Genomic DNA, 14,004 nt, shown 5'->3' with positions numbered 1-14,004 from the left:
CTCTGCTCTTCTAACTAAGACCTTTGAATTGAAAGATGAGTGAATTGTATATAATTACATATTTTGTGTTCGCAGAAAACCTTGTTTGTAACTTTGTCTGTGTTCACTTTCCTGACCACAGCTTCTGAGGAAAAGGCATATAGGAAATGACATCGTGACCATTGTCTTCCAAGAGCCTGGAGCACTTCCTTTCACTCCAAAAAGCATCCGGTCCCACTTTCAACACGTCTTTGTCATAGTCCAAGTGCATAATCCATGTACTGAAAATGTGTGTTATAGGTGAGTCAGCAATTCCTGGTTTTTCATTCTCACAGGTTTATGTCAACAGAACAATTTTTCCCAAAATATCTTTGTTTTCTAGTTCTTATTTCTAACCTCATAATTGTCCTTTTTTTCCTAATTTTATTTCCCACTGTCTTCACTAAGGTACTTTCTGTAAGAAATAATTGCCTTCTTCCCGTTTTGAAAAAGTGAAATGTCTAGCAGTACAAAAATCATAGATTACACATTTCTTCCATTTTCCCCTTAAAAATTGCATCCAGCCCCTGCTGGACCCATGGCTTAATTGGTACCAGCCTTGGAGGTGGGCGATATGGCTGTCTCAGTTCTTCTCCAGCAGAAGGAATTATTGTGGTGGTAAAACGTTTCCTCCCATCTAAGATCTCAGAAACATTCGCTACCACAGGGCTGCTGAGACAAAAAGTTGACCCTTGCTTTGGTGATTTCAAAAGGCCATCCACAGGGCTCAGAGTCCCGAGACGTTTCTGACCAGGGCTGCTTTTCTTCATCATCCCTGCCCTCAGACTCTTTCTTAGGAAATAACTGCCACTCAAAGACTATGCCATGGGAGGAATTGGTAAAAGAGTGGGTTTTTGACCTGGGTTAGAATCCAGCTCTGCTGCTCATCGTGGTGCTTTGTACGAGGTATTTAATTTTTCTGAGCCTTCAATTCCCTCTCTTAAAATTGAGAATGATACAGTCATACGTCACTTAATGATGAGGATCCATTATCAGAAATTTGTCATTAAGTGATTTTGTCATTGTGCAAACATCATAGAGTATACTTACACAAATCTAGATGATATAGCCTACTACACACGTAGGCTATGTGGTACGAATCTTATGGGACTGCCATCGTATACGCAGTCCACTGTTGACTGAAATGTCATTATGTGGCGCCTGACATTAATACCTACTTCAATGTGTAATTAGGAAGACTAAATAGCATAAATTATGCAAAACACCTATTTGAGTTCCTGGCACTCATCAAAGTTTATTTCCCTTTGTCATCTTAAAACCGTGGTTTCCAGTTGAGCTGCCTACTGGGCCTAGGCGGGGTACATGAGTGTCAGTTGTGGGAGAGTGGTGGAACCATGACCACTGTAGAGCTTGGCCTCCTAAAGGCAGAGAAACTAGTTTGTCTGTTAAATGTTGCCGGTTTACATCCCCACCCCACGCCCGACCCATCTTAAAAGAACGCACTGTCTATAAATTGGTAATTCTTAGTCCGAGTTTTATTTTCATAGTCAGCTTGTTAAGCATAGCGCCCCACTGTGTAGTATTCTAATGTGATAGACCTGGAATTGACCAGAGCATCTGCGTGTTTTCCTCCTAGTGATTTTTACGTACATCTGGGCTAAAGACCAGTGGTCTAAATGCTCAGAACTATGTAAAAAAAAAAGGTATTTGAAAAAAGTATATCTATTCTGTATAAATGATATGTTTAATATAGATAATATTGGTGCAGGCATGGTAAATTGGTTTATTCTTCTGAAACCTCCCCTGATGAATGATCATTATGAAAAATAATCTTACAAGAACCTTCCTAAAGGGTTGGAAACTTAAGCCTGGGGCTTCATTGTATTTGGTGTTATTTTATTGACTGCTATTTTTAAGTCAATCAAGTATTTTTAAATGCTTTCTATCTTTAGTTTATGCTTATATCATAATTTGGTTCACTTGTACACAGAAAAATGTAAATGTAAATAGTATCTATTTATTTTGGTTTCTTTCAAGTTTTCTGGTTTGAATTAAATGACTGGGGAGGGATGTTTTTGAAACCAGTGTTGCTATAGATCTTATCTGTAGACAAAGTAGATTGTGTTATGTTTTCTACAATGGAAGATAGTATGTGCAAATCATTTGGAGATGGAGTCATTGGTTTTTAAGAAACCACATTGTTATCACTAAATTATCGTTTACTAATGAGATTCAAATGGAAAGTCAATAGAGTGCCTCAGATTTTTGGAAGTGCCTCGTAAACATTCATATTGATCATGCTTACAACTTCATGAGTATTCTTCAAAGAATCAAGAATAATCTTTTGGAATACTGTAGTCAAATCAATTCCATAACATTTTATGAAACTATATGTACTCTGTGACATGGAATAAGGCTGCAATGCCTAAGTTTCCCCAAAACATAGGTGTGTTTCATATGATATTCCTCAAAACATACCAGTGACAAAATAAATTCATTAAAATAATTTCCAAGCAAATGGTGAGATATAGTCTAGGTCTGTTGTTTTCTAAGTTGCTGTGTCTTAATCTACAGATGCATTTTAAAGAAGACTGTATGGATCGCACACAGCTCAGGTGAAGCCCCATGAGTACCATTTCTCTCCTGCGCTTTGTACAGGTGTTAAGTGGCAGTTAGTTCTGGCCGATGAGGACCCATAGTCCCGCTTAGTACAGATCATGGTCCAGGCAGCCCGTTGGGTCGAGATGCCTCCTCTAATGAACACTGTGCTGCCCAACAAGTCTAGAAGAGTAGAAGAGCATGCTCCCACCTTACAGAGGTAGTCTGAGGCATCCCCCAGGCGTGCGGCAGGATTCTCAAGTAGTGGTGCTGGGTCCACTTGAATCTGGAGGGGAAGGATGGGGCAACATCCCCAAAGCTCCACGTAACGTAACTTTAGCCTGAAACTTTCAAAAAGCAAACTTAACTAATTGCCTGTTTATTCATACAAGATTCTTAATGTTAATAGTTGTAGCCATTGCAGAGTTGACTTTGAAGGATTTATGAGTTGGTATACTTCCCAAGATGTATCTCTTAGTAACTGAATAAATAAACTGCTTGCCCTATAGGCTTACTTGCTAACTGCCCATTAAAAGTGAAGAGAGAGGTATAGAAAGTGATGACTCCCATTTTAGGAAATTTAATATATAGCCCCTCTTGACAAAAATTATGTTAAATTGATGATTAAAATGTTGATGGTTTCTGACAATAATAATAATAACAGTTTGGATAAGAATAGCTCTACATGCATTCTTTTGTTTAATCCTCACAGTGGGCTTTTGAGGATGGCCCTATTTTGACCTCCATTTTACCGATGAGGAAACTGAGGCACTGAGGGATGAAGTAACGAGCTCAGAGTATCTCAGAAAGTGGTAGAGCTGGAATCCCAATGAGGGGGCCTGACTCTGGACTCTACTCTTCACCACTTTGCTTTCCTAAAACCCTTTAATTTGCATATTAAGGAAGCTCATCTTTGTATTGTTGCTTTTGGTGGAGGGGTCTTATATCGAAATCATCAATAAATGCTATCAAGTTATTTGGGTAAAATAAGGAGAAGTTTTGAAACACATTCTTTTTTCAACCCATTGGGAAGTTATCTAAATCTGGCAAAAGAATATTCCTTCTGACTCAACTCTGCTTGAAAGAATTAAGGATTCTATAAACTTTTGTAACCAGCGATATCTAATTGATCCCCACCTCCAGAATATCATAGTAATCATGGAATAGCTGTGCCTAAATTGTGCCATTTTAGTGCAACTTTGACTGAGATGCACAGGATTGCAGTTTATAGAGGAGGAACATACTGTGCATTGTAGAGGGGTTGTCCAATTAGTTATTAGGGTCGGTAATTTGGGACAAAAAGAATTGCCCTTGTAAGAGTCCCCTCCCTCTACCCACAATGGAGCGCCACAGTAGGAGCCACCTTGGAACATCTTTAGATATGAAAAGTTTTCCTTGCCACTTTGACTCAAGTGCATACAAGCTGCAGTCAGAGGTAGCTTGAGATCCACGGAGCTAAGTACAAAAAGTAATCCCGCAGGGTGTCAAATGGGACTTGGCCTCCTCAGCGTTCTGTGGATAAAATCCTTCCAGGAATCCGTGCTCATTCCTGGAGGAGAAACCCAAATTCAGGAGAGGTGATTACTTGAGTTTGTTATGCCAGGTATCGGGAGGGCAGGTGCCAGTGCAAGAGAGGCTGTTTGAGCTCATTGATCAGTATAGCGGAGAAGCAACAAGGTGTGGTTAGACTCATCACAAGTCTGGACAGGTAACTTTGGGACAGCTCTTCGGGAGTTAACATGTGAGGACAAGTTAATTCCTACTCAGTCTAGAATGTCCTCTAAGGATGGTAGCCAGGGGAGATGGGTCAGGTATGATGTTGGCCCATAAGCCACTTCAGTCTCTGCTGTGTTTTAGGACCTTCCTTTGAGAACATGAGTCAGGTGCCCCGCATCACCCTCTGGTTTAGTCATAGGCCACCATATGTGAATGAGTGGGGTGTATCTGTCCCACAGGGAAACAGTCCTTCTTCACTCCCCTTTCGTACCCGCTAAGGCCCCATCCAGACAGTCTGCCATCTTGCTGCTCAGGTCCCCGGAAGTGATTAATTCTCCTGTAAAGGGTGCAGATTAAAGCAAAGGTGAGAGATACCTGGGGACTGTGATCTTTTTAGAGTCTAACCAACCACATTCCAGAAGAGGAATTCATACCTGACAGAACAAATTTGGACAGAATGTTTCCGTTCCTCAATTTACCTCTTTCAGGATTTTCTACAATGATGAAAATGAAGCATAGATTGCCTCCTTTGTTTATCCCAACACAGAAAAAATTATCAACCTGGGCAGATGTGGGGTTAGTACGAATTCTTGGTCTGCAGTAGCTACACAGCAATTAAGGAGTAGATGCTGTAGATGCTGTGGGATTCATTCATTCACTCACTCCAGTTCTTCACTCATTAATTCATTAATTCACTCTTTATATTGGGTCTTAATCCAAAAAGAATTTGAGACAACTAAAATTTCTGTCTGTTATAGGGCAGCATTATTGGCGGTGATATATTAAGATGGTTGTTACTACCATATACATTTGATCTTTTCAGTCCCTGGAATCTCTTAAAACTTAACTGTCATAAAACCTTCATTTAGATTTTCAGAATGTGAACAAGTGAGCATTTCCTTAAAAGTGACACTTAAAAATTTTGGCCCTGTGAGCATGATCATTGTGCCCAGTACCAGTGATCCCAAGCAGCCAACTGGGGCTAACCTCACTTCTGTTGGAAGAGTCACTGTCTTTCTCAGTGATGACCAGCGGCAGTTACTGAGTACCAGCCTGGCGCTGTCTGAAACTGTGTGTATCCCGTCCCATGATGGATCCATTGCCCTCTATCTTAGCTCAGCGAGCCGTGACAAAGTACCACAGATGGAGTGGTTTAAACAGCAGGCATTTATGTCTCACAGTTCTGGAGCCTAGAGGTCCAAGATCAAGGTTTCTTCTGAGGACTCTCTCCTTGGCATGTAGGTGGTGCCTTCTCGCTGTGTCCTCGCATGGTCTTTCCTCTCCACACGTGGGTCCCTGGTGTCTCTCTGTGTGTCCAGATCTGCTTTTATAAGGGGTCCAGTCATATTGGATTAAGACCCACCATAATGGCTTCATTTTGACTTAATTGTCTCTTTAAAGATCCCATCTCCAAATGGAGTCACATTCTCAGCTACTGGGGTTTAGGACTCAACATACAATTTTTTTAAGGTACATAACTCAGCCCAGAACACCCTCCCATCTGCTAAGTTTGAAAAGTTTTACTTAAACAAACAATAACTTGGTACCCAGAAATTAGGATAACAAAAAGCTACAAAATATGGCTTAAGTTGAAAATGTGGGTATATGTCAGATTTCTGAAGAGAAATATTGTGATATCACAGCTCATCTCATTTCTCTTTATTCTTCCTCAGTGTTGGAGTTTCTAGATCAAAAGATGTGCCACCGTTTGGTCCACCAATTCCCAAAGGCGTAACTTTTCCAAAGTCAGCAGTATTTCGGGACTTCCTTTTAGCCAAAGTAATCAATGCAGAAAACGCAGCCCATAAGTCAGAAAAGTTTCGAGCGATGGCCACTCGAACAAGGCAAGAGTACTTGAAAGATCTGGCGGAGAACTTTGTCACAACCGCCACCGTGGATACCTCTGTGAAATTCAGCTTCATTACACTGGGTGCAAAGAAAAAGGAGAAAGTAAAGCCAAGGAAGGACGCCCATCTGTTTAGCGTCGGCGCAATCATGTGGCATGTGATAGCTCGGGACTTTGGACAGTCTGCTGACATTGAATGTCTTCTTGGGATCTCCAATGAGTTCATAATGTTGATTGAAAAGGATTCCAAGAATGTTGTATTTAACTGTTCCTGCCGGGATGTCATTGGGTGGACCTCTGGATTAATGAGCATCAAAGTGTTTTACGAAAGAGGAGAATGTATCCTTCTGTCCTCCGTGGATAACTGTGCCGAAGACGTAAGGGAAATTGTTCAGCGATTAGGAGTAAGTACAGGGTTTGTATTTCCCACCGTACTTAGGTCTTCAATCCCAGATTCACAGTAGCTTCCACTGGGAAATTCCACCATGATTATGGCACCTAGGGAACGAATTACTATCTCTTATGGCTACAGAGCTTAATTTTAAATGCTGTGTCCCTTTCAGTACTCGCTGAATACAAGAAGGGTGGAGAAGCACCTGTTAGAAATTAATTAGAAAGGGAAAGTTAAGTCAACTTTCTAACATCAGTATATATTTTTATAGTATTTGAAGGAAAAACGGAAGAACTGTCTAGATATTATGGCTGTTTGTAGAGACTGACATGACGGTACCGTCCCAGAGGAAATTAATAGGCACAAAATTGCTCTTGACCATATGAGTAAGTCCTCTTTGCAGCTTCAGTTCTTTGCATGTGTATATGGCAGGTATTTTTGTTTAGTCTGCTGGGTTAAATATGTTATTAATCTTCTAGCCAGAGTTTCTTGAGGAGGTTTTATAGAATTACCCGTTCAGTTAGACTAAAAAAAAAAGTCACTCATAAAAGAGATTTTTTTAAATGTTATCTTTAGGACAAACCCCTAAGTGATGTCCATGATGGGATTATCAGTTGTATTTCTGCTCCTACTTTTAACAAAGGGCATTAGACTTTTTAGTTTGAGTATATACAATAGAGTTATAAGAATAAATCAAATATAATACAAGAACAAAGCATGCCTTGACAAAAGAATTTCTCGTGTGTAAATCTTCCTCCAGGGGGATGCATATTTTATTAATTAGAAAAGACTTGGTCAATTATGGATCATGGAAAAAGGAGAAGTTATACCCACTTCTTGCACCCTTTCCTCCCACCAAATATCAATCTCCCTTTTGTTATTTGAGACCATGTCTGAGAGACAATACAATCAAGTCAGTCCTGCTAGCCCTGGAGAAATAATTTCCTTCTTTGCAGACACTGTTTACGGAAAGGAGCCTCGTGTGTTCAGCAGTATCGTTGGGTATATGTGCGTAAGTGTAGATGTGATGTTGGGATGATTAAGTATGTGAGTGGTTTATGTAGCTGGAGATTTGAGTTATCCTTGGGAGTCTCAGGACACATTGTGCTTTCCATAATATTGCAAATACTTCTTTTGGGGAGATCCACTGAGTCATCATAATCTGTGCTCCTGAAAATACAACACAAATAAGTGCCACTTCACCAGTGTCCAGAATGCACACTACATGGGTATTTACATGTAGGTTCTTGCACGTTCGCTGTTCCATGGACCCCTCCTACCATTTTCCTAGAATAGTGACTGTATTGCTAATGTGACTGAGGTGCCTAATGTCTGGAATATATTTGAGGAGGTGTGTTCTGTCTAGGATGACTTGTAACAGAAGATGCTGGAAATGAACCAACCCAAAGACTATTGAAGGAATAGAACATAAGGTTAGTACAGAGCAGTATCAACAGAAATGGAAAGAAAGAGGATGATGCAGTCATCATAGAAATACTAGGAATGAGTGCTGTTTAGCAGATGGTACACTCAGTGTGCATCCTATGATGGTGGAAAGTGAAATTAAAGGTGTCTGTCATGCAGGTAAAGATACAAGACAGGAATGAACTTACACCCAGAGGGGCAGGCAGGGCCAGCTTTATGGGTGTGCCACCTGTGGGACCCACTCTCAGAAGAGCCCAGGCTTGGTTGAAAGATCTCTTATTGCCATCTTGAAATTCTGAATAATTTTTGACCAGGGCCCTACATTTTTATTTTGCACTGGGCCCCATGAATTAGGTAGCCAGTCCTGTGTACGTGGATAGGAGGCCACCATGTCATGTGAGAATTGAATCCATGTAAGTATGTGAGGAGCTCCAAATAAATGGAGAACATGGTGTTCAGCCTTTGTGAGTGTTAAGAAGCAAGGAACAGAAGGGATAAAGAAATATGAAAATCAAAAGTAGAGGAGGTAGCGTGTGGTTGGAGGAAATAAGCAGAAGAGACAGAACACGTAGGGGTCTGGAAAAGCCTGGCCGTTCACTCTTTAGTCTGCTGTATGGATGTTCAGTTTCAACTGAAAATCGCATCAAGGTTTGAAAGAAGGCATGTCATAGGTAATCTTTGGTAGCGGAGCTTCCTTGAAAAAGAAGTGAAGGAAAAATTTATTCCGGTTGTACATATCACAAAAGTACTATTTTTAAACAATTTTAAATTAGTTCACTTCATAACTTTAGAAACTTCAGTCTTCCAAAACTTCGCCACTAAGACCAGCAATCCATTCCCCATTTTCCTAAGCCCCAAACTGTCATGTGTGCCTGTGAGACACTGATTGGCAGCGCGAGCACCCGTGGCGGTAACCATGGAAACCTGAGACACAGTGGTGATACACGGAACCAGCCCCAGTCCCTACAGCGGTGCTTACAGTCATAGGTCTTATTAAATAGGATCTGTGTATTCAGAGTGTGTTGCATGGAAACGGAGCATTTATTAAACTGAAACTTCATGCATGAGCTCTCTGGTTTGGCTGATATGGGTATGATACTTCCTGACTTTAAGTTTCCCACAAATAAGTGATGCCGTGTCATCAAAGGATAGTTAATGAGCCTGTGTTTTTCTTTCAATGCGTGGAAGCTGTCTCAGTAAGCACTTCTGAGGGTGTCGTTAACTAATTATTGGTGCTTCGGTGCACCGAGTGTGATGCAAACCGCTTTCTTCCTTCATATTCCTTTTTGGGATACTGTGTAGACTCCTGCTCTTGGAGAAGGTAAATGCACTGGAGCTGCTACAGCCTGAGGTTGTCCTTGGCCCTGAGGGGTGGCCCAGTGCCTCCAGGTCTCTGCTGCCTGCAAGAGAGAGCACCATCCTGCATACTGCCCTTGTCAGCAGATGCCAAGGAGCCTGGCTGGCCGGCCCACATTTAATTTAAACAGTCCTCAACACCCAGGCAAGCAAGGGCAGTCACTCCCCAGGAGAGGGGTCCTAAAGGACAGAACAGATGTCCACAGGACGGGTACACAGAGAGCACTTAGAGTTTTCCTAACGCTCTGACTTCTGCTGCTGCCCATCTTGGGGGCAGGTCCCTAAGTGTTAGCTTGGAAGGGTTTGCGGCCGTTTTTAAGTTGAATGAAATTGTCTCATAGGTTTTAAGGCTTGATGGGCGAAACTTGTACTAGTTTCAAAAGTCTTGACATTTTTTCCCTCACTATAGTCCATCTGGAACAATGGAATTTATATGTTTAAGAGCCAAGTCAGTTGACATGAGAAAGGAGAGGAGGGAATTATGAGAGCCCATCTTAAGCTCACAAGCTCTAGGCCAGTGGCTTCTAAGAAAAAGCAGGACACCTGTATCAGGAATAGGTTTGCCTTTGAAAAATGAAACTGTTGTTTTACTGTTATATTCTTTGTACTGGATGCCACAGTTAATTAGGTGAACTCTGATTGAAATGTGTCCTTGTCACTGGGACTGTTTGAAGGAAGGGCTGTGAGGGCTGAGGGGAGAGGAACAAGCCCAGAGCCTGTGTGCACCCCTCGGACATGGGGGCTCCACAGCATTGTCACTAACCGTCTCCTATCCCCTTAGATAGTGACGAGAGGCTGCGAGACTGTGGAAATGACCCTGAGGAGGAACGGGCTGGGCCAGCTTGGCTTCCACGTGAATTTTGAAGGAATCGTTGCAGATGTGGAACCTTTCGGCTTTGCCTGGAAGGCCGGTCTTCGCCAAGGGAGCCGCCTTGTGGAGATCTGCAAAGTGGCCGTGGCCACTCTGACCCACGAACAGATGATCGACCTGCTCCGGACTTCCGTGACCGTGAAGGTGGTCATCATCCAGCCACACGACGACGGCTCGCCCCGGAGGTAAGGCGTGGGGGGCTCCTCAGCAATGCTGGCTCCTCCTCGGCCTCTGTGGCAGGTACTGTCCTAACTAGTCCCTCAGGGTCCTCAGAAAATGTAGTCAGGTGCATCTTCGATAAATTGTAATTTCTAAGCAATTTAATGGGACATTGACCATGTAAAAGCTGAGATATTAGAAACTAAGGAGCAGAGCACCTGCTCGGTTCACTGGACCAGTGAGACTTAACATCTAAGAGGAAATGTTCTTTATCCCAGCTCAGCCTTTAGCAAGTTAAATACTTTCTCTGCACTACTAGAATCCCTTATCCTAATGTGAAGTTATTGGTTATTAACAGGATGTTTAAGAGATCAATACCTGTGTGTCTGAAGGAACGTTGGGACATCAGACATACTCTGTGTGGTGACTGCTCCATTCGAGCTGAACTGGTTCAGGGCATCCTCATAAGCTGTCACGATTTAGGTATGAAAAGAAGTGGCTAGACTTGGAAAGCTCAGAGTAGATGGGCGGAGGGAAGGAACAGGAATGGAATTAGAAAATGATACTGTTCCATTGTTAATAGAAAATAATCATGTCCAACATCATGAAAATATTAGGCCAAAGGGAGAAAAGAATGCTGAGAACCAGCGTCCATCTGGCTGTGGCCCTGCTTGTGCTGTGGTGTCCGGTGCTCCTATCTAGAGCACATCTCCATCTCAGAAGGAGTCCCTCAGGCTGCCTCAGGAGCTCGGGCTTTGGAGAGACCCAGTGTGCTTTGAATCCGGGCATTAGCTGTGTGATCTTGGATGATTCACATGCTCTCTAAGCCTCACTGACTGTCTGTAAGATGGGGATGAAACCGTCGCCTCCCTCCTACTGTTTCTCTGAAGATTAAGTATGATGATATACGTAAAGCGCTCAGCACCTTCAGCCATAATCAACGCCCCACACTTTTAATTTAAAAAAAACAAACAAAACTTTAGGATATTCATTTGAATATTTTCATGCTCTAAAAGAAATTCTTATCATTCAGGGATAGCACGATTCCTGCGCCTACTCTCTAGACTTATTTCTGTGATAACTTAGGACATTCTTTTCTACTTTCTCCATCTCCTTTCCTTGACCTCTAAAACCGGCGCTGTCCAGTAGCACTTTCTGCAGTATGTTCTATATCTGTACCATCCAGCATGGTAGCCACAAGCCACGCATGACTCTCACACACTTGAAATGTGGTTAGTGCGAGTGAGGAAGTGAATTTTCATTTTAATTAAGATGTAATTAGCACATGTGGCTGCCATATTGGATAGATAAGCTCAAAACCATGACTTTTTTTTTTTCTTTTTTGAGCAAGATTAGCCCTGAGCTAACATCCACTGCCAATCCTCCTCTTTTAGCTGAGGAAGACTGACCTGGAGCTAACATCCGTGCCCATCTTCCTCTACTTTGTATGTGGGATGCCTGCCACAGCATGGCTTGCCAAGCAGTGCCATGTCCGCACCCAGGATCCAAACCAGCGAACGCTGGGCCGCCGAAGCAGAACATGCGAACTTAACTGTTGCATCACCGGCTGACCCCCCGACACCACCACCGGTGATCTTTTTTTAGAAAACAAACCAGTGCTATACCACCTTCCTCCCTGGTTAACGTGCACATTTTGTAAAGGTCTTTCTCTAGAAGTTATCTTAACATTTGCTCCCTACCTGACTTTCCGTAGCCTTGTTTCCTATATCTGCACAATAGGTTTACAAAATAAAGGTTTAACGAGCTGAAATTCCTCTTGAGAGCACCAGCCACATGTCATGGGAAATATCCAAGATGTTTCTTGTTGCCTTGCCAGACTCTGTCCCCTTCCATCCATTTGCTCCCCAAGAATCCCATGAATCACACATCATGGTATGAGTACAAAGAAATCAAAAACAAAGACTATTTTATTAAAAATGAGACTTGGAAATAATAGAAGGGAAATCCTTTAGACCTTTGAAGCTAAAATATCATGTAAGTGAAAGTCTTTTAAAGTAAATTTTAAGCCAGTTACTAGAAGTTTTTCCATATAGTAAATTCTTTCTTGCTTTGGTAGAAATATAGATTTGCAGATCTTATGGAGACAATGAGGTCTGTTTATCTGTCTTAGAGGTTGATTACTACTATAGAATTAGAGGAAAATGTTACCATGTTCTCTCTCTGGGTTAAAAAATAATATTTCTCCGCCTATTTTTAGTTTTGGCCTACTGTTGCTCAGTAAAACATTTTTAAGCTTTCAAGAGATCTGTTTAATAAAAATGTTAAAGTTATCATTATGTTTGGTATTTAGAACATATGATTTAGAAGAGTAGGATTTCCTAAGAAATACTGAATTGTTTTCCAGCTAAAAGAAATAAACAAACAAAAACTGCCTTTTAAAAGTTCTGGCTGTTATTTATTTTTTTATCCAAGGACACATAATCTGCTGTGGTCTGCACATAATTAATTCTTTCCTTGTTTTAAATGCAAATTCTCTTATTGAAGCTATTCAAGATATTTAGAGATTTTGCTTTTGTTTCCTCAATTCTCATTAACGCCACTCCCTGAAGATACAGATTTTTCTCCTGATTAATCTGGAATAACTGTCTTTTATATTTTAACCTTAACCAGGGTTAGAATTAGCTTTTTGCCTGGTAACTACACTCCAAAATTGGCATGCCTATCACCCACATTTCTGTAAGTCATGAAGGTTTTAAACCTAGAAGGTATCATTCAAAATTCTTTCAATTCAGTCTTCTAATATTCTGTGAATTTGAATTTATAGATTTTTGAATCCGTATTTTTATGAGTTTGGGATTCGTGTTCTGTCTGTGACTGTCTGGGTGCCCTGGTAAAACTACCTGCTGCCTCACGAGAAGTTATCCTTGGAATAAGGGTCCCTCGCTTTCAACTGCAATGCAAGCGTGAAACATTATTTTAAATTTCATCCATGCTCTAAGCAAGTGTAGCCTTCTGCATTATTAGATTTTTTAAGAAACTGTAGAGGAGGGCCTGAAGGGGAAATGGGTAGCACCTGACTCATATGGAAAATTAAAGTACAAACCTTTTAAACAAAACATCGCTTGGTACCCATACGGCTATAGCAAAATACACAGAGATGTGCCTCAAGCTGAAACCACGCGTTTGATTTGTGGCGTGGAAAATGACCCCTGTCTTCTTTCACAAATTGGCTCCTAGTGCTTGTCAGGGAGGGAGCAAAAAGAAAACATTCATTTAAATGGATGTGTGTGTGAGTGTGTGCATGTGTAATTTTTTTCTTTTAAGTTGTCTTTCATGTAAAAGCCATAAGGACTACAAAAATGGCCCAGTGAACGAATTGCAAGACATTTCAGTCTTCATAAACATTGTGAATGATGAGTGAAAGATAGTTCAGTTCATTTTTGCCATTTATCAGTGTGATTTTTGTCCTACAGGATATCAGTTAGCAATAATTCTCCTCGGAGCCCATCTGCTCCCGTCAGCAGTGGGAGAGGCCTGTCATTTGATGGACTCACTCCTGGTTTTCCGCAGGTCAGAAGGTGTTTGCTTATGACTCAGAAGCCACTGGATTAAATGAAGTCTTTAACTGGGAGAGTATTTATGTTGAATCAAAAGCACCACTGCCGTTTTGAAGGCCCATTCTCAAGCCTAAGGGTGATGATA

The 14,004-nt window shown here is 41.5% G+C and overlaps 1 protein-coding gene across 5 annotated transcripts in view; it reads left to right on the top strand.

The window, feature by feature from the left end:
• SIPA1L2 (signal induced proliferation associated 1 like 2) overlaps window positions 1-14,004 on the top strand; it is a 210,694-nt gene that overhangs the window by 143,261 nt on the left and 53,429 nt on the right. For all 5 annotated transcript variants that reach the window (XM_046652986.1, XM_046652984.1, XM_046652987.1 and 2 more), the window contains exons 8-10: window positions 122-279; window positions 5,967-6,543; window positions 10,093-10,367. In XM_046652986.1, the coding sequence (XP_046508942.1) occupies window positions 122-279; window positions 5,967-6,543; window positions 10,093-10,367 (1,010 nt within the window). The remainder of the gene's footprint in view (window positions 1-121; window positions 280-5,966; window positions 6,544-10,092; window positions 10,368-14,004) is intronic.

The sequence above is a fragment of the Equus quagga genome, chromosome 2 (assembly GCF_021613505.1).
Source record: "Equus quagga isolate Etosha38 chromosome 2, UCLA_HA_Equagga_1.0, whole genome shotgun sequence".
Classification (NCBI taxonomy): domain Eukaryota; kingdom Metazoa; phylum Chordata; class Mammalia; order Perissodactyla; family Equidae; genus Equus; species Equus quagga.
This window is presented reverse-complemented; position numbering and strand designations above follow the sequence as displayed.